Source organism: Larus michahellis, chromosome 5 (assembly GCF_964199755.1).
Source record: "Larus michahellis chromosome 5, bLarMic1.1, whole genome shotgun sequence".
NCBI lineage: Eukaryota > Metazoa > Chordata > Aves > Charadriiformes > Laridae > Larus > Larus michahellis.
This window is the reverse complement of record NC_133900.1, coordinates 47,551,521-47,573,374: the sequence shown is the minus strand read 5'-3', so window position 1 is coordinate 47,573,374 and position 21,854 is coordinate 47,551,521. Positions and strand designations below refer to the sequence as shown.

The following is a 21,854-nucleotide window of genomic DNA, read 5'->3' as shown; positions in this document are numbered from 1 at the left end:
GATGACTAAAAAACATTGATCATTTAAGCCCTGTCCCATTAAAATTTATCATTAATAATATAATATAAACCACCTTCAAAATCAGGGGAACAGATTTGGGTTCCCTTAACATCCATACCTCATCATTTCAAAGTCATTTCAAAGCAATCCCTTAAACATAAATATTTGCCATTCTAACATAACACCTGATAAAACACAACTGAGACATTTTATTACCTCGTGCTTTCGTCTCCTCTTCATCTGCACTCTTCAGAATTTGTGTTGCATGTATCACAGGCGAGCCATTTTTCTGTTTTTTGACACTGGCAGCTAGTGAACCTCCACTGCTACTGCCATCGCTCTCTTGCATACCTCCTGCCTTGCCTCTGGCTGCACCAGCTTTAGACAATATGCTCTGGAAGCCTCCTGCGACGTCGGTGACACTGCCTAGAGGCTCTGAGGAAAATGGATGCCCCAGAAGGTTTCTGATATGGGCAGCTAGTGAATCTCCACTGCTACTGTCATCACTCTCTTGCAAACCTCCTGCCTTGCTTCCAGCTACACTAGCTTTAGACAACATGCCCTGAAAGCCTGCTGGGACATTGGTGACACTGCCTAGACGCTCTGATGAAGAAGAATTTCTCAACTCTGAAGTTCTTCCAGTGCTGACTTCACTACTTCCATTGCTTTGTGCAAGACCCACAAAACCAGGTTGATTTCTGTCTGTAGTTACGCTGCTACACCCTTCTGGCTCAGACCTTCCTACAGATTTTCCTGTCCTAAACTCTTTGGTCATTTCCTTCATCATCTCTTCACTATTACGCAAATCGACTTCATAAGAATTTTCCCATCTTAAATCGCATGTGCTGTACTTCAGAGGCTTTATTACCACCCTCTCTTCTTGCTTACTTCTTTGAGTCATAGTCTCATCCCATGAACATATCTTCTGAAAGTGGGGGACACTGTCTTTCACTAACGTGGAACCTTCGGGGCCATCCTCCTTTCTTATCGGCGCTGGGGAAGACTTACCAGTTTCTCTAGAAGAAGCAGTGGAAAGGACAGGATCACACCGAGTGACAGCTATATCCTCTGCCAAAAGCTTATGTATTTCTCGCAATGCACCAGATCCAATCAAAGAATCACTTTCTTGACCCTTATTTCTCTTACTACCTACACTTGAAGTTCGTGATCCTCTGTAAACTTCCATTTCATTTTTAACTCCAGCCAAAGAGCCAGCAGTCCATCTCTGCAGGCTGCTAATTACATCTTTTGACTCATTTTGAGCTAGCAGATCCTGAACACTTTTTGCAACAAGCATGGGACTCTCTCTGTCAGAACAGCAGCCAGGTGAACCAGCAGTCTGCTGCTGCTGGTTTGGTTCAGCTAGTCTGGAGACAGCTGAACACTTTGCCTCCCGTTGTGTGGGAAGTGGAGCAGTTATCTCCAGTTGGTGGCATGACATTTTGCACTGACTCAATGATTTGTCTCCAAAAGATCTTGAAAAGCGGGGAGAGAGTTCACAGGGTGACAGAATATCAGCGCCAACTTCTGAATTCATTGATATAGATATACTGAGAGTGGAAGTGTCCGAATTAAAACTTGTTTGTGTAATTTCAACTGCTGGTGGCAATTCACCTACAAAGAAACAGAAGACTCATTAAGCTTGAGGCTCCAGAAAACAGCTGCATCAGTAAAGACTACTTTTTCTTGTACTGGAGGGTGTGTAAAGGGAGTGAAGAATCCAAATATTAGAAAACATTTAGGAAACTGTTTTTAGAATGAGACTTGAACTAAGACTTCCATGACAATTGTCTACTGAAAGAAATCCCTTGGACAATTTTGCATAAATATCAAGGAAACTACAGAACTTGACTTAAATAACTTCCTTTTAAATAAATGCTTAAACTAGATTTTAAATCAATATTCTTAGATAAATGACATAGTGGTACTTGAGTGTCCAAATGAACACGTGGATTATAAAAGTATCACTGCAAAAAACAGGAGGGCTGCGGGGCAGTATTTCCAAAATATCCTTTTGGAAAAATGCAAAGTACACTCTATGGATAAGCTTGTTTCCCACTACTGGTTAGAAAGCTCCAAAAGCAGACAAGATGGACTTTTAGCATTTGGATATATAACAAATTATTACTTTAAAAAAAAAAAAAAAAAAAGAGGCCAAACTTAAGTGCAAATGCTGCTCTTAAATCCATGCTGGCAGGTACACACAAAAGTGAAAAGCCAGCTCCCAAGCATGCCTGCCAACAGCAATTCTGTTTGTTTCAAACGAAATTTCGTTTCATGGCACAACCATTGATATTTTCAAGTACATTAAGCTGTCCAGAGCCCAGCTGAATAATACCTCTGCTGAGAAGAACTCCACCCCTGTACCAATTGCAAAGTTGTTTCAGTTGCCAAGTCTCCCACAATGCTTAAAGGAGGAAAAAATAATAAAAGAAAATAAGCAAGCTCAACTGGCATAAGAAGAGAGGTACTTAATCACTTCTGTTTAGAAAGATAGGTCAGTGCAGGATTCTCAAAGTCACAGATATTCAAAGGGTTAGACAGGTACTTCTTGTGAAGAGCCTTCAGATCTGCTCTTTCCCACTGGGTACAAGAAGCAAATGCCAAAAGAGAATATGCTAAGGAAAAGTAGTTGCAATGCACATTTTCACATTTTAATGACACGCTACATGGGCATGTCACAAAAGGATCTTAACCCTAACTGAGCACACTCTGTTCTTCACATAGAAATGACTCAAACTTGTTAAGGTCATATCGATTATTTTCTTTTATATATTGAGATGGATGGATTTATGAACTGATTGTGTCAGTTATAAAATGCATTTGAGTTTCTGTCACACTGAACACACCAAGAAGTCTCAGAAAGAAATAGAAACCAAGAGTTATTTCTCTCGCAGGAAGAAAAAAATCTGGTAACATTTCTTTAATCTTCAGATACAAAACATTTCCTTCTTAAGAACTCTTGTGACAAGAGAAATAAAGAAAAACAAAAGACAAAACGCCACTGCACTGGCTAGAAGGTGCCATGTAGCCCTGACTCCTTACTGAGAAGCCATGTTTTCAAACATTTTAATGCTGACTTTTCCAAGGCCAAGTATCTCACATTTGAGATGGGAGGAGATCAACTCATATGAATGAAATAGAGATACATGAGAAGAAACACACTTAGCACTACCAGGCCAAGAGCAACTTCACAGGTGAGTCCGCAGTTCTGTGCTCTCTAAGGCTTGCACAACACAAGGTCATCCTTTCCCATACCTTGTGGCTGTGGAGCAGTCCTCGTTAGCGTGTCAGTGGAGTCCTTCAGCGTTCTAAGCTCTGAAGGGGAAAATTCAACTTCCCTGATCGGTCCTCGGGGTATAAACGGTGTCAGTATAGTTCCAGGTGACTGATCAATGCCAAGGTTGCGAAGATATATCTGGCAAAACAAGAAAAAAGTAACATAACACATATGGCAGTCTTACAGAATGTCAATGGATTATGAAGCTGCACACGGTTTCCATGTCACCTTAAACACAAACAACTTGTTTTAAACCATCTTGAGTCTCATTCATGTTCAACTCACACTAACAGTTCACCCAAAGCACTAAAGCAGTCACATAAGACAACATCTCCAGCTTATTCTGTTCTTTGGGCCATGAGTGATAAGCCTTTTTTCTTGCTAGTATGATTAGGCCTACGCAATGGGCACTTCACAAACCACATGCAGCCCAGCAGAACAACTGACATATCCTGCCATCTATTCCTCATTAATTTATCTTTGGCAGCAATTCAGAAATAAGTTGCAAGGACTGTTCTGGCAGTGATAGCACTTGTGCTTGCACTCACCAACAGTTTTTTCCTCCAGTGCTTTTCTGACCTTTCCTTCATCACGTACCAAAGACTGCAACTGGCAGCAGCCCGCTACCACTAAACCAGTGCCCAGCCCTTTCCGCAGGATCCAGAAACAATGGAAGCCGACTGCTTACAGTCTTTTTACTCAAATGCATGCTCTCTACACTGTATAAACAAGAAGTCTGATACTTCAGAGGAGATTAGTAAGCTTCAGCCTCACCTGTTTAAAATGACATTTGCCAGCTGGAAGGAGAACAAAAAGGTTTGGTTTAAAAACCTTTTTCCTCCCTAAATGATTGCTGCACGGAGAACATTATCAGACTTTGAATTTCAAGCTAGGCAGCAGGAAAGTTTCTCACTCTTAAGGACAAGTTCATTATGGGCTAGTCTTCAAGGCAAATCGTTGGGAATCCTTTTGTTAGAGCTGGTTAAAAAACGTCATGAAACAGTTTTAGTGACATTGCTGTAAGAAATAAACTTGCACTGGCCAAGGGGTAGAATCGCCTTCTGCTGGTGATAGTTTTATGAAGAAACACAGGTAGTCTAATATATAATTGCCTATATACCCAGTGGCCTAGCGTGCAATGAACAAATTTCAGCAGTACCTCAAAAGCTCTCTGGCTATGAAACCACGTCTGGATACAACCTACTGCACTGGTTTAAGTCTATAAAATACAGGATACTCAAGTATACAAATTCTATGTAGAACAAAGACTTAGTTTTACTAGCGCAGCTAAAGCAATAACCCCTTCTTAGTAAAGATGGCATAAAATGCATGTCTTTTCCCCTTTTCCATAAGTATGGAACAAATACACACAAGCACTCTTTGTATGCCATATACATAAGTTGCTATTCAAGTATAACTTCATTAACATTAAACAAAGCAGTTAGTTTAGAGAAGCCAAACAAAAATCATACCCAAACCCTAGAAGTCTGCAATATACCAGAGAAAAATGTTATGAGGACGAGACCAACTCTCTCTGTGCAACATCCAGGAGATTGTTAATTCAGACACAAACAACGTCATTCCCTATATTAATACATTTTGAAAGCTGGAAGAGTCTTGTGGAGGTAAGAGCCTACCAAAGGCCATCTAGGATCTCCTGAGAAAGTAATTTCTTCCCTTTTATCAGAGCATCTAAGTTTACATCCAGACATTATATGCCAGAAAAAAAAAAAAACCACCAACAAATCTGCCTTGACTTAGTCACCTGTAGGGGCAAGTTAATTTAAATTCATCTGTACTACGTCCTAAACTAGCCAACAAAATGAAATAAGTTACCTTATGGATCTTAGCCAATTCTATTTCCTATGATTTTATTATAAACCTACCTATTAATACCCATATATGTGGCCTAATTTCCTTTACCTTGTCAGTGATTTATGAGAGCAGAATTCCTCAGAACTAGGGCTGGAGAACACACCTAATTATAGTCATAAAAGGAGGTAACAGACAACCTTTATTTCTCATGAATTGAATTTAAAATATCCTCCCTACAATATTTATATTTGTTTCAACACGTATTTGCAGAGACAACTCAGAGAAGAGTGCTTCTAAAACACAGTTCCAAAGACCTAATGATTATAGGAGTCATCTTGTGAGAGGAACAGCCACTTACTCAGAAGATAATTACATGTTTATCATTAACATAAATCTGCATTTAATTTTCTCTAACACTCAACAGCTATTAGTATAGTTAACATAGCTGCCACAATCTGCCCTCCACTCTCACCAACCATCCTGAAATGGGGAAGGGAGGAAAGAAATCTGCATTAGCCAAATAAGATATAAAGGAGTAAAGGTATGCCGAGGCTTCGAACGTCCTTTATGAGCAATATACAAAGAATCAAGAATGTATGCCTTAGATACTGAAATAAAGTGAACAAGCTGTAAGAGTATTTATAGGAAAAAAAGCAATTTGATTTGCCAAGGAGTTCTGTGTTGGTTTTGCTATTATTGCAGATCCGTGGGTGTGTGAAGTTCATCTCTCTCTTCTGCAGCCTAGCATTTCCTTAGTCAGCAGTTGAGTCTCAACCTCATGTTTGGATAATTATAACCTGATCTTTTGAAAGAATCTGGAAGATCAGAAATGGCTTATCAGTGCTCTGCTAAAAGAGCTACAATCAATTTATTTACAAGTCTCTTAAACAGATTTCACTTTTTATCACCCACTATGTCCTGTTCTTATGTCCTTTACGTTCCACAACCATTAGCCACCAATCTTTACATTTCTCTTGCATTCTGTTACCATGACACTATCATCTATACATGGAAAAAACAACAAAAAAAAAATAATCTTCCTCATATCCAACCTTTTCTTTGCCCATGCTAAATATTACCTAAAAGTTATTTCTTCCACCTCTGTATTTAAGGTAAGCTGAAGTAATACCATGGATGAAATTCACCAGTAGCACGGATCAGCGTAAAACCATTTCATTTAGTCTGTAGTGATTTAGACCCTACCAGAGTCTCCTAGAAGAACAGAGGATTAAATAAAATAGGAAAACTCTGAAATCAGAGTTTAACTTAGAATAATTTATAAAAGATCCTTTAAGATTTATTTTTTTTTAGGCTTATTTGCTAGTATTTCTAGAAGATGAACTATGGCGTGTCAGGTTCTGGACATTACTGGATATCACAAACTAACTATAAGTATGCTAGTGTCTCGTTCCTGTGATACTTTCTGCACTTCTGTCCTACTCAGTCTATGACAGCCAAGCGTACTCTGATCTCTTCGTAATCAGAAGGTAAAAAAGGGTTACAAATTTTTGTTAGAAACTAACTTACTGGGATCCTTTCTTCGATATTAAGCTCTTCTTTCTCTGGAGTTTCTAAAGAAGTTGCTCCAACGGTGATGAAGTTATCTTTTGCACTGGTGAAGAAGTGCCTGGAAACCACTGAAGAGCACCCAGAAGAGCCCAAGTCCCCCTGGATACTTTCCCCAGAACTAACAGGAAGATTCAAACTATCTGGGGAAATATCATTAAAATTGCCCATGCTAACATGGCCAGTAGGAACATTTAGGTTGTAAGAGTGATTTTCAAGAGCATCACAATACTTCTGGTCATCAGTTGGAGAGTTTGCATCCTCTGGAAGGAGCTGAGTCACTCCTTCAACAGAAACAAAAATATTTGGGTCTGAACTTTGTCCTGTACTATTACTTTCTGCATCTTCAGCACTAGAACCAGAAACAATCTCAGCTGTAAACTTTTGTATCATGGAGCCTCGTAAACTATTTTCAGACACTCCTAAAACATTACTTTTTTCTTCTAGAGGCTGCACTGCCTCTGTTGAGTTTGCTGGCAGAATAACTTCAACCAAGGACATGTTCCTACTGGAAACATTAACTGTGTTGTCAGACTGAGATCTATTAAGAAGGTGCATAAGCAGTATGTTTTTATTATGAAAATGCAAACTTCCCAGGGAACCTGTCTCTCTAGAGGAAGCAGCAACATAATCTTTGGGGTCTCTACCACTTTTTTGTATTGACAAAATATTGTTTGAAGAACTGGCAATAGCACTGTAGGCTTTCCTTTCAGGAGAAACTCCACCTGGGGCACATGAAGTCAATGCATCAGATATCTCCTCTGGCTGGCTCATATTCCAAGTCCCTACCTTCTCTGTGAAACTAAGTGATGGGAGTGACTGAATTCTTCCAGTGTGGGGAAATTTGAATTGCAAGGACTCAAAACATTCATTGTTTTCTTTCTGAGCACATTGGAGTGAATGTTGTTTCTCAGGAGATACAGGTGTACTTGCAGATGACTTCCCTGAAGTTTCTTCATTTAAGCATGAAGGAGAGGCCTGAATATCTGATTTGATGACAAGGACACCAAGTTCTTCTGCCTTAACATTTTTCTTTAGTAGTATCCCTGGAGTAGACTGATAGTTTGGATGAGTGAAGTGTACAGAGAATGAGCCATCACCTACAAGATTAAAGGAAGGGGAAATGCCTGTAATTTTATGTCCCCTTTCTATGGAAAAATCTGAACTAGTTAATTCACTCCTGCTTACTCCAGGTTCTACTTCCACTGCGGCATCCTCACGGCATGAAGAAGGAGCTTCCATGTCAGTCACAACCAGTTGTTTAGGTGCACAATCACTGGTGCTTGTCACAATAGGGATAAACTCCTCTTTCTCAAATCTCACTGCAGGAGACAGTTGTTTCTGCTGATGATCCAGGAAAGCTCCCTGGATTTCCTCAGCAACAGCTTGAACCAACTTCAAGCTTTCAGAGCCATTTAAATCCTCTCCCTGTTCCTTCAACAGTTCAGCTATTTCAGAAGCCTTTGCAGAAAAAACATCTTGTGCATCTGAATTTTTACAATTCTTTTGTAAAAAGTCTTTCCTCAAATCATCAGGTAAGTTATGAGACAAATCAAGCTCATGAACCTTCTTTTCTTTTTCCAGCTTCTCCAGCTGCCTCAAGCACCCTTCTGACTCACTCTCAGACATTTTTACCTTTTCCTTTGGCATCTCTCTTTCCCTTTTTTCTGAATTCTTAGTCAGTGCTGTTTTACAAGAGGAGTTTTCTGAAGATGAGAGCTCATCATGCCTCAGTAACCCTTTGTCTTCCTCTGAAAGCTCAAAAACAGTAGCTGGTATGTCGCCGTTGCGGGAGAAACGTTCGTCTTTTATAGACGTACTACAGGTCTGCTTTGCAAGAGAAGTTTCCATTTGGTTCAGTCTATCTGCCTTGGTTAGCATCACCTTTGAAGCGGAGTTTGCTAAATCGTCACTTGTTTGGGGAATAAATGCCTTCTCATTGGTATAATTCTTACAGTCTTCATTTGCCCCCTTGTTCACCAGTAGTTGTCCAGAAAAAGAAGTTTGCTGAGACAACCATCCACTACAGCCGGCATCACAAGGTTCCACATGTCTGAATGAAAGAGGATGCTGGGACAAAGTCAAGCAGTCACCGGGTGCATTGGAGGGAGATTCTGCATCTGTCAGTGACATAGCTTCACGGATGTGCAAAGGCTTTGTGTGCTCCTCAGATGCACCAGAAACATCAGGGACTCCTCTACAAGAGACGAGAAAAGTAAGTAAATTTCTGATTGTATTTTTTATTTCAACGTCCATATTCTCTGCTTTAATATAAGAGGCAGAAGTAGAACCTCACTCAAAAACTAACTGGGGTTTAGCAACACAGACATAAACACACCCTCTAAACAGGCCAAAATGTGAAGAAGTGTAGAAAGTTCAAACAACATCAAAAAGCCCCACTGCCCTATAAAATAAAGGTTTTCAAATAATATTAGTTCCTACTTAGTAGGTCAATATTTTTCAATCAAATTAGGACTGAAGTATTTTTTACTAACAGCATGTTTATTAATTAAATAAAATATAGGAGCTGCTTACACACATATAAATTTCCATGTGGTTTTTCTTTTTTTAATATAAATCACCTATTTCAGTTTCATTACATCAATTATTTCTTTAAAGGATATAAAATAAGCCAGGGTCTCAGAGGAACACAAGCAATAAATTCCTATAAACTTCTAATATTTTTATTGTGGATTTTGAATTAATAGTTATTTTATATGAAAACGATCAAACACCAAGTAATATAACTTTATGAAAGTAGATCACCAGCTCTGGTGGAACTAAGTTTTGATCCACAAAATGAAGTCACAGTGTATCACACTAGGAAACAAATCTGTCTCCCGTCACACACCAAAAAAAGTACAAGGAAGCCTAAACAACAACAAAACGGTAAGTATGTGTGTTTATATGTACACTTCCTTTTTTCTCTTTTTAATGAAGGGCAGAGGATTTCTTGCCTTCGTTGCACAAAAGGAATCATCTGTTACACCTCGAAATGAAGGCTTGGACAAAGACTTCTACTGAAATAGTTATTCCTTTATGTATTCAAACTTTATATAAAAATATGTATTTTTAATTACACATAACATATATTATTCCAGTATATACAAACCACAATATTATTACATGTATATGCATGCATTTACTACTGTAACTACAAGTTGTATGTGATTTTTGTCCCCAAAATTTCATGAAGTTTATTTCAGAGTCTAAGAAAACTAAAAAGATGTCTGAGAGGGTAGAGTTCCTCATTTTCCCATTTTCTTCAGGTACATTAAGGATGATAAATTCAGAAGAGGCTTGTTCCAGTTTTCCCTTGTTCAAACTCTTTTGAAGGCAACATAAGAAGATGAGTAGAACTCTGACAATGCCTTCTCTCTATACAAAACAAACAAAGAGTAAACTACACCTTTGTCTTATTTCTGTGAGCATAAAACTGTAATTATTATATATATATAGTTTTTTGATAACTATTTCAACTATTGATATAGTTGAAATAACTATTTGATATAGTTATCAAATATAGGACAACTCATGGCCGCTCAGGAAAAGCGACACTCAGACTTGTGTTCTGTCATGACACCAGGTAACTTTATCCTACCTTAAGGGAATAAAATCCATTTCTGACTGCTGGAGAAGCGTCTCATCTGAAAATCTTTGACCTTGTGTTGAATACATCAGCAGTGGAAGACAGGGAGAGAACTGAGTGTCCTGAATATCTGTTAAAAATAACAATAACACAGTAATAAAAGCATGCCAGGCAATCCCTCTTTAAACTGCCCTGCCAACTAATACAGCCTTCAAAATTAAAAAACATGCCAACTGCAGTGAAAATTATGTAATCCCATCATTTAAATCCTCTGCTGAAGCATGTTCCTTCATGTATTAAATTCAACTTTCTTATCGCTTATGAAATTCAGGTTTCTTCTCGCCAATGTCAAAATGCTACTTCACACTGACATCTCTAACTTAGCCTCTTAAAATTCTTTTTGCACACATCCCTGTCCTTTTCCACTCACTAGTCAGCATCTCTCCTCGTGATTTCCACACAGCCTATACATGTCAGAAAACATCCACAGGGCTTCTATCCAGATCACCATTTACTTCTTTAAAAACCAAGAATCCCCACTGATGTCTTCCCCAGTCTCCATTTTTCCATAAATTTTTATTATAGCAAAAGATGCAGATATTTTTCTGCAAGTAATAATAAAACAGTGATCACAATTATACTAGTACCACTGTCTACTACTGTATCAATAAATTTTAGTTTCTGTCATGTATTTCTTTGTTCTCTGAGGTAGTTGTCACTTCTTTTTTCAGTTCACTGCTTACAAAATCAAACAGAAATGTTTTATAACACAAGAATAAAAACAACTATAAGCTGGTATCTGATAAGTGTAAATCACTACATACACATTTTGATGCAAAAAAAAAAAAATCCCTATACTTTAATAAGTTGGGGTTTTTTAAAGCAAAAAAGCTATTTGTCATCAAGAGTGTGGCTTTCAGAACCAGAATTCACATTCATTTAATTTAGGTTCATTAGTTTTCAACCACCTCAGACAAGCTATATTCTATACAGAAGCATAATCATCAGATGAGATGGCCATTACATACAAAGAATCAAGTTTACATTACGTCAGCTTTATCCTGAGGCTTTCTACAGCCTGTATTACATCAGCTGATGAGTGGTATTGAACCACAAGATGACCTTTCTGATTCATTTTTAATTTAATGCTTCCAATTATCATTTTTTTAATTACTTTAGAACACTATGTAGTGAGAGGATAATTATATGGATAGAAGTAATTCTACAGCACACAGCAAAACTGGCTCAAAATTTGGACGCCCCCTAGTCCCACCCCATCAGCAGCTAGAAAAATAATATGATTGCTATACAGTTTCAAAGATTCCCTTCTATCTCAGCAGCTGTCTCCACCACATGGCCAGCCTAATGTCTCCTAGAGGAAGCCGAATTTATACTTTAGCATCTGTAGGACAGATGGCACAAACATGCTACATCAACTTAAGTGGAATCTTTGTTTTTCTAGCAGCCAGTACCTCTTTAAAGCTACACTCTCTACCTTACTTCGTTACATAAATGCATTGCACTGGTCACCACTCCATTTCACTCTTGTCTTAACTATCTGCAATACCAAACATGAATGAAAAGTAAAAAAAGCCATCTGCTTTCTTGGAAGTTTATAGGAAAGGAGATGATATGCATCTTAATAAAATAGGTATGAATAGCTAAGCAACTCCTAAGCAACTTGACAAAAGAGGGCATTCAGAAGAGGCTCCAATGTAGACTGGTGAGCATCCGTGCAAAGCTGGATGAAAAAAATTACAACACACATGGAAGTGTAAAAAAAAGTAAAGGAGAAAACTCAAGGCTGGCAGCATCAGCACAGAGGGAGCATCAGCTAAGAAAATAAGGAACAAGGTCAGGGATGTCTCATTTATAATATAACAGTGCCTCAGGGCTCTATTACATTATAGGGCACAGCCAAAATTGTGGTGTAATGTACCAGACTGATTGGTATTTATGTGATTTTAATCACAATTTGAATCATGATTAAAAATCACAGAACAGGGACTGATCTAATTCACTCTAATCTCCTTAGCACTTATTTAAAATGTACTTACAGAAAACAAAGAGGTTTGCTTTCAGGGGCAGGTACTGACAAAACGGAACACAGCTTGCACATTAGATGCCCTATTCACAACCACTATATGGGAGTAGAGTATGAGTATTTGCTCAAACATTTATTCTGTTTAGTGTACTCAATTTTTTGTTATTATACTTGAAAATACTGACTAGATTGACCATAGTTAGCTTGGATACAGAATTGCATTAAAGATGCAAAAATATGTATTTTAAGAAACATTAAGCAAGTTGGAATCTAAACTATGGTAGATGTACTTTTTTTCCTCCCAAGTCTTGTTTTACATTTAAAATTATATTAGTGAAGAAAGGCAATAGTAATTGCAGTTATTGAATTAGACTTGTCATCTCACATCATGATACACTTCATGTTTTCAGAACTGGCAGCTCATTTTTATTCATACAAGAGGAAAATAAGTTTTCCTGATTTTCAGCTTAACTTCTTCACTTTGAGTGAAAACGTGTTTTCAAGCTAAATGTTAAATTGAAAATCAGGAGTAATTAAAGACAGAGCTTTGCTGAACAATGAAGACTGGGTGTGCTGTCTTTGTAAATGAAGAAACAAAAGACTGAGGGAGGGAACCAAAAATAATTGGGTAAAAAAGCTGTCAAATGCTGTCAAAAATAGATCTTGCCATACATTTTTTTTTTAATGCATCTACACATGTATTGATAAAATAAATGTGTATACACACATACATACACACACTCACACAACATAAGTCACAACATTTGGCTGATAAATCAATGCTTTAAAGATAAATTATATCAACAAAAATTTAAGTACCACTCAACATTTGTACCAAGAAAGTCAACCCAGCACACAAACAGATGAAGAATGACTTAGCATTCTCCAAGAATTATAAACAGGAAATCCTCACTGCACCTAGTGAACCCCTTCAAGAGCTGTTCTTGTCCCTGCCCTATTTGAAACTTCAGAAACCCCTAAGTTCTTACAGAGAAGGCACACAGATGAGGAAGATATTTGCCAATAATATATATCTCACTGCACAGACCATTGATACGGGGCAGTCTGGGTCACCTGTCATCACAGCATGGCAAAGGATACAAGTTTTGGTATAACTGAAGTCCAGCAATACGTTGGGTAGGGGTGGGAAAGAAGCACCTAAGCAAATCTAACAGAGTCAAGGACTACCTCAGAAAGCAACAACTTGGAGGAGGACTTAGGGTCATGGCGAACAAACCACTGACAGGAGGCCAGTGAAATACTGTATCCAAAATGGCAAGCAAATTTTTCATATATATGTAAAAGCAAGAATAATGAATAAGTAGTAACAAGGACTATTCTTTCCAATCTTGTACTGAAACTACTGTTGAAACAAAATTCGCAGTTTTCTGATGACCATAACATCTGATGACATAACTATCACAGGAGGATCAGAGAAAACGTCTAAAAGATGAAGCAACATGCCTCATCACAAGAGCCTCCTACAACTAAATCTGTTTAGTGTAATCAAAGAAAAGAGTGACTTGATTACATTTGTATGTACGTATGCAACAGAAATGTGGTCATTAACAGCATTTCAGTTCAGATACTATATAACAAGAATCCAATGTAAAACACTGAAGTTATGCAAACCTAGGTGACAAATAAGACACTTCCAAGTGCATTGACACAATATGACAACTTAACTGTCTCTCTACAAAATGTCTAACTGTCTCTCTACAGAATGTGTAAGGCAGTTTAGATAGATCATTAATGGCTTCAACAGTTATGTGAACAGCACACACAAGTCTTACTTCAGTTCTCTCTTCCCTCCCTCCTCAGCCTCGTAGATGTAGTCCTGAACAAGAGCCCCTGAGTTCTCCATCTCCACTTGAAACTGTATGACTACACCTCAGGAGAAGGGATAGCCCTAATCTCTCCACTCCAGCCCAGAGATGTGTTTCCCCCTCCTTTTTTTGCACAGGCAAGAGAATTCTGATCCAGCTGAAATGTAACCATTTCCATTTTCCAACCCTATCATTACATTTCAGTCTGAACAGCGAGCGCATCTGATTGCACCAATTCACATAGTGGGTTTAGCAGAGAGGATGCAGCAGGAATAAGTATGCAGGACGAGGAAAAGCCAGACCCTTCCTTTTCAGTAGCAGTCTTTAGCTGACTAAATATATTGCAAATCTACATCCTTAGACTAGCTTCCATTTCAGACAGTCTTGCTCCCCTGAGTTCTCCAAAGAACGTTCTGGTTCTGCCATGTAGCATAAATCTGCCTTAGGCTGACAGTACCCTGCCTTCCCCAGAGGTTTCCAGTTAGAGGAACTGTGGTGGTGATCACTGACTTGAAGCAGCAGATGACTGACAAGGCCACGAAAGAAGAGTGAGGAAAAAAGGGAACAGAAAAAGAGAAAAAAAAAAAAGGAGGAATGATAATAGTTGACATTCACTGCAGCCACATCCTCAGTAGAAAGCCTCTCTTCCAGCTTTCCCCCTGCAGCAGCCTGCAGAGATGACCTGTAAAAGCATTCTTATGGAGTTCAATAGATAACATTTAACTGGGCTACAAAACTAATTTTTTCATATATATAAAATGTAACTCCAGCCATGTCACATGTTCCCCCTCATCTGGCCTTTTTGAACGTTTTCTAATCTTACAGCACATGAACTCTAATGTTTTCAGTAACTTATTTTCTGCAGGAGGCAGAAAGATCATCACTATCATATTTTGGATGCTTACAGTGATTTAGGGGCTCATTACACTCAGACATAACCTAGGTTTTCAGGCAGAGAAGCAGGTGCTCGATGCTTAAAGCAGCAAGTGACGTCAGTACAACACTCTTCGAGCATCTAGTGTCAAAACAGTAATTCTTCCCGCTGTCACTCTGAAGGTCAAAAGCTTCCTCACAGTTGAATTCACTGAACAAGCAAAGCTGGGTGTGCTACTTTATCTTACAGCCTGCTGACAATTCTGAATGCCAGAGTCAAATTGCCATTTGTGGAAGATAAAAAAGGAAGGCAAAACAAAAACAAAACCTTCTTGGCTTTATCAATCTGTTCCACAATGTAGCAGGAGCAATTGCAATACAACTGTCATTGTGAGTTCCCCCCCCTTCTCCCCAAATGAAATTCAAAACACTTTTTGAAGAGAAGAAGGAATAGATTAGTATTACAGCTTATGTTTCTCGCTTCCCTCTCACCTTTCCTCCCATATCTGGAAATTTAAGTGCATACAAAAAAAGGCTGTAGCTACTGGCACACTCACTAGAGAACAACAAATAAAATACCAGCACTATACAGAATTCTTATAGCTTTGCATCTTATTAAAAAACCTTATGCTTTCTCTTTAATTCCAGTTGCATTTAAAACACAAACCTTGACAAATATCAGGAAATTTTTCTTGACAAAATGGATTCCAGTTCTGCAAACCACAATAATGTTGACAAAATGCTATAAAATATACTAAATACAACAATTCTATATAGAAGATGTAAGCAAAAACAAAGCATGCCTAACCTGCCATGTCCTTCCACTTTTTAATATCTGTCTTAAACCAGAATTTCCTATATGGTAAAACAAAATATTCAGTATTAACCAAATGCAGCCAGACAGCAACTCACCGTGATGTACACATGGCTTTTAATTACAAAGCTGTCCATAGGCCCAAAGATGAGGCAGTCAAGAGTGCTTTTTATTTCATAAAGGAGAAAACTTCTGCAAAAACATCTCAGAAGTAGCTCCAAATCCACAGCAACCAGCAACTGATTCAGCCGTACCAAGCTTTGTCTGCCTGTGTTGTTATGCCAGAATAGAATCTCACTTCATCTTCCTAACACATTGTCTTAAAAAAAAAAAAAAAAAGCCTCATGGCAGCAAGGGACAGTGCTTAGTGTTCAGTGTAGACTAAAGCAACATATTAAGTCTATATTGGCAAACATTTGGGATTTCCAGTAAAGTACCTGAAGTTTCTAAGAAACCAAAAAAAGCACTGGTCTTTCCTTTAATGCTTTTGTATCATACACAGGATTTTAAAAGTTCCTTCAGCAGATGTATTACCTCTACAAAAACTAACCTAATCCCAGATTCTGCCTTTACAGATAGAAGTCATCTTCTGTCTTGTTTTCCCTCATAGAAATCCATGTATATTCACCACCATAAAGCTGACAGAGAACCGTGTAGCAGAGAACCCCTGAACAAGTAAACAAAAGGTTCAAGCAGAGAAACAGCAATTTTTTGAACCAGATAATCCAAGTTACCAAAACCGAGTTCGATCTCCGAAGAAAGCATACCACAAAACACAAAGAATAGTTGCAGCCATCAGTGCGAGACCTACAGTGGAAGGCATGGAACCTTGAGCCTCAGAGGGGTTCAGAACCTCTGGATACAGATCCACCAGACAGATGTTCTCTCTCCTCTTACAGGCTCCTTCACAAAGGATGGATCAAAGCATTATCAAAATAACCACAAACTGATGAAAATGAGCAAATGGTAATAATAGCTAAACTCATAAAACCCTCAGGAGCTGCCATGAATGTTTACCAGGCTATTCCCAAGGCAATTTCAACTCCATCCCCTTAAGCAGTTGTTTAACTTCAGAACAAACAAAAACCAACAAGTAAGATTACACCAGTTGTTATAGGAATAGCAAATTGCAAGTTGAACTTGCAGTTAACTGGATGCAACACAGGTTTATTTTAAAATATCACAAGCAATCATATTATTTCCCCATAATAATTTTGTTTGTGGAAAAACCTAGCACAATGACGTAATGAAACCAGCCTTAGAAGCATCTTTATTCAGCAATTTCAGTAACATCCTGGAAAAGTGAGTCACAAATATAATAATCTAATGGGAGGGGGTAATATTTGATTTTCCAGAGTGATCCTCTAAGGGATATCAATACAAAAAGAAATACTTTGGGCTTAGTAACAGCATTGTTAAGTTATGCGTTTCCAAGGAAGTGTATGAAAGTATATGCATAAAAGGAGTCTAGGTGGAGTGTCATAAAAGTAAAGAAAAACAGGCTTTATCATCAGGTAAGAAGCAGTTAACAAATGACATAACAATAAGTTACAATATACATACACAAATGTTTGCACAGGAAAAATTAACAATTCAATTGAAATCAAGACAGAGATAACTTTGCATCCCGGTTTCGGCTGGGATAGAGTTAATGTTCTTACTAGCAGATGGTATACTGCTGTGGTTTGGATTTAGCATGAGAATAATGTTGATAACCGACTAATATTTTAGTTGTTGCTACGGCATCCAGGACTTTTCATCTTCTCATACGGGCCAACATGGAGGTGGAGGGCACCCACAAAGCTGGGAGGAGACACAGCCAGGACAGCTGACCCCAACTGACCAAAGGGATATCCCATACCATGTGATGTCATGAGCAGTTTATAAAGCTGGGGGAAGAAGGAGGAAGGGGGGGACGTTCAGAGTGATGACATTTGTCTTACCAAGGAACCATTATGCATGATGGAGCCCTGCTTTCCTGGAGATGGCTGGACACCTGCCTGCCAACGGGAAGTAGTTAATGAATTCCTTGTTCTGTTTTGCTTGCATGTGCGCAGCTTTTGCTTTACTGATTAAACTGTCTTTATCTCAACCCACAAGTTTTCTCAATTCTACTCTTCTGATTCTCACCCCAGTCCCACCATGGGGGGAGTGAGTGAGCAGCTACGTGGTGCTTAGTTGCCAGATGGGGTTAAACCACAACACTTTGAAAGCCAAAAGTTAACGCACAGTGCATGATCAAATTTGATGTCACAACTAGCATTTAAGAGTTGAAAAAAAAAAAAAAAAATAGAAATCTATACCTAAATGCAACAACTGCTAATTTAAGAGTGGAATCAATGGATAACAGTCATGTCTGGGGGTCTGGTGAACAGTTGTTTAGCATAGTAACTTGGACGCATAAGGAAGCAGAAATGCAATAAATGTAAAGAACGCAACTAAAGTAAGGCAAGCAAGGACAATATTCCAGCTTGGATAATTAAAACAGCTATCAATAACAGTCTTGTCTAGGTTTATCTTCCATAGATAGCACAGAAGAGAAAGCAAACCACTTCAGCCATATAAGTATTGTTAACTATACATTGCTTAGCTCTGCTTTTGCTGTTTTTGGTTTTGTTAAATGCACACTTACAAAAAGTGAAAGATATTCCTTACAGATTAATTGTCACAGCTGAAGCCTGAAGTTAAAAAACAAAAAGAAAATATGAGCAAATAAAGGTAAAAGAAAAATGGATCTGACAAAAGTTGGCTTTATTTCCAAGAGAAACAAGTTTATCTTGTTGGGGACAGATACATTTCTTATGATTAAGAGCAATGAGTGAAGAAAGTGAGCGTCTCTGTTTCCATTATTTTGAGGATTATTAGACATTATTACAATGAATCAGTAACATGGTTCGTGTCTTAAGACGCAGAGAATAATGCTGCATTATAAAAAGAAGTTTTCTTTTTCAAAGATGTACTACTACCAGTGGACTAAAAAAAACTATATCACCAGAACAGAATACTCTGACTCCACATGGATGAAAGTGAATGTAACCAAGGATGGATAAAGGTGAAATATTAAATCTTGGAACTTCTCAAACCAATCTTTAACTAAACTGCGATGATTAGATGTGAAAGGAAGCAACAGAAATGCTTAGCTTTTCTGAAGTGGTGTTAGAACTGGAAAATATTACTGGCAGTAATATAAATGGCACCCAAACACAAGCACTAGCAATAAGGACTACTAATAGAATATTAAACACTATAAGTAGGGGGGTTTTGCCACAAAAATGTAAATAATCTGAACAGTTGGGGGGAGGAGGGAAGACCAAAACAACACTGTCTAGACTGGTGTAAGTACTAGGCATGGAACAAATACAACCATGTCATTACGAGAAATAAAACCCAGGATATTTTATGTCAAAAATAAAGATGACTGCCAAATAATAGATGCACAAACCCCACTAGCATTACCGAAAATAATCCATCAATCACTTTGGATATCTAAAGTTAAGAACTTGATGCATCACTAATGGTGTATTAATGGAGCTAAAAACGCCTTATGAAAAATGGAGGTGTAACAAATTCATCTGTTCTACATGAAAGCAACCTGAAGAACGCTGTACTTCAATGCAGCAACAACTACTTGCACGCAAGTACCAATTATCAGTTAACATTTCCCTCGGCTATGATTCTGGAAACAGCTGCATGCATGTTCTTTCCCTGTATCTGGTCTGGTGGGGATCACATCATAAAACTGAACCCCACATAGAAAAAACAATAACAACCTTCTTGTATATATCGAGGATGAAACATATACAGTGTCCATCCATATCGTGCATTTGCTAATCAGAATTATATAATGTGGAAGAGTGCTACACTGGGATTAGTATGGCTGGAACAAACTTATTGGTGAATCACAACAAATAGAAGCAGCAGCTAAAGGATGAGAAGTTACAATTAAGCGATGCAGAAACCCTAACTATTCACCACTGGTATACTATTCTTAAAGGATGCTCACAGCTGTATTACAATTAGTTTTTTAACACTCTTCAGGCTTTTTTGTATTTCAAATTGTGTTGTTAATGATAACACTTGTAATATACCAATACACTGCACACAGGTTTTCACATCTTAGCGCTATGATCAATACTGAAGATAGCATACCAATTGCAAACACATTCTGAGGCCAAGATGACCAATATATTGGAAAGAATCAATATCCACATTAATGTGGTACATTACAATATAGCCATTGTCCAAACCCAGAGAGAAATGTAAGGACTTGTAACAAATACATTACTATTGATATGAATGAAGTAAGAATGTGTGCATAAACTTGTGGTTAAGCGCCAGTAGAGAGGACTCGTTAGCAGAAGGTCCTGTGCTCTGACAATGGGACATTAACAACAAGGTTGCTGCATTTCATATACACAGCTCCTTTTCCTGTTAGCTCAACAGTGAGTTGTTAAGTACAGCAGAGTACAGCAAAGCACCATCCCAGGCTGCCATGTTACAGGCAAGCTAGACTACTTGGGAAATAAAAACAAGAGCTGGTGCTTGTGAGTACAACCATGTAAGTGTGTAAACATCAACTTACTGAGACATTCTGTAAATAATTACCACCTTTCTCTTCCATGTAGTCTTTGTTATGCTAACTTCCTACATAAGGAAATCCCTTTATATGGGTTAAATCTTGCAGTAGTACAGTACTTCTAGCTATAATGCCTCAGTTTTTCCTCTTATCTGAAAAGGAATACATATACCGATTAATTAAAGAGCAGTAACACTTATAAGATACCTTTGTAAAGGGCTATTGAAAACCTTTTAAAACTGTATTCGGAGATTACTTTGTGTATAAAGAAATCCTGTAAGAAGCAGTGAAACACAGGAACAGTACACAGTAGTTTGAATTCATGAAAAAGGAGTGCAAGCATGCACACACTCTTGCCACACAGTTTTTCGTGTTATCAATACGATTACATCTACTATTCTATCCACTGTTTTGAAATTAACAAAGATTTTTGACTAACAAATTAATACAGATTTTGAGGACACAGAGAACTATCACCTCACCTAGATGCAACACCAAAAATTTCTAACTTTACTCAGGTTTACTATTAATTCTAAAGGAAAACAAGACTACAGTTTTACCTGAGACCAAAGATAATCAATTCACCTGTTAAAGGACCCAAGAAAGGTACACAAGCCTTCTATCTCATTTTGAAGATGGGCGTTGACAATAAAATTACACAGAATGCATTTTTAAACACCAGTTTTCACTAAAAGAAGTCAAACCCAGGTTAGGAATTAATTTAAAAGTAAAATCCTAATTGTTTAGCAGTTGAACAAAAGGCAACTTTGAACATACCCAGCAGTAAGCCGTGTGCTGTATCTCCAGGAGACTGCTTTCTAGATGCTTCTGCTGAAGGCAACACTCCTTCCTCCAGAGTAGGGAACTCTGTCAGGTCATTTCTACCACAAGTCAGGCCAAGCTTTGTCTCCGAGGCAGCAGTTAAATGGCTGGCATCCACTTCTGCTGGAAGTTGATACCATGACTCGATACCCTAAGAACAGGTGGGCAAAAAAAGTGCTCAAACTCAAGAAAGTTTTATAAGGCATATTTCCAAAGGAAATAAAGACTAAGTTATGAAACAATGGAATCATTGCTTCTGAATTGTATTTCCTATACGAATACTCAGTTTTTAATGTAAAAGAATTATGATGCACTATGAACTGATGAAGTCCACAGTCAGTTCTCACTACTGCTTAAGTTGTTATTGCTTATTATCTGATCCCCACTCTTCCATCACTTGTCCGAAACTGAGCTTCATCTCCAAATCCTGCCACCACAGAAGGCTTTTTACAAACCAGAATGAAATCTCTCACTTAGAAAGAAAAATCCTTCAGTAGGATGCTGGGCCAATTCAGTTCCTGACACTGTGTAGTAAACATGGTTTGCATCGTACAATCGGGGGAGTAACAAGCAGAACAGCTTCTGGTTTGTCTTTAAAGGAAGTCTCTAGTTACAGAAATCTGAGGTCACACAGATAATGCCTTGAGAA

The 21,854-nt window shown here is 38.1% G+C and overlaps 1 protein-coding gene across 5 annotated transcripts in view; it reads right to left on the bottom strand.

Annotated features, from left to right (window-relative positions):
- Positions 1–21,854, bottom strand: part of ALMS1 (ALMS1 centrosome and basal body associated protein) — a 77,317-nt gene that overhangs the window by 37,402 nt on the left and 18,061 nt on the right. For 2 of the 5 annotated variants that reach the window (XM_074587187.1, XM_074587188.1), the window contains exons 3-7: positions 21,161–21,356; positions 10,263–10,380; positions 6,623–8,858; positions 3,259–3,418; positions 217–1,614 (exon numbers count right to left, since the gene is read on the bottom strand). In XM_074587187.1, the coding sequence (XP_074443288.1) occupies positions 217–1,614; positions 3,259–3,418; positions 6,623–8,858; positions 10,263–10,380; positions 21,161–21,356 (4,108 nt within the window). Of the gene's footprint in view, positions 1–216; positions 1,615–3,258; positions 3,419–6,622; positions 8,859–10,262; positions 10,381–15,905; positions 16,127–21,160; positions 21,357–21,854 lie in introns of all 5 variants that reach the window. The other 3 variants (XM_074587189.1, XM_074587190.1, XM_074587191.1) reach the window with 3 other exon arrangements.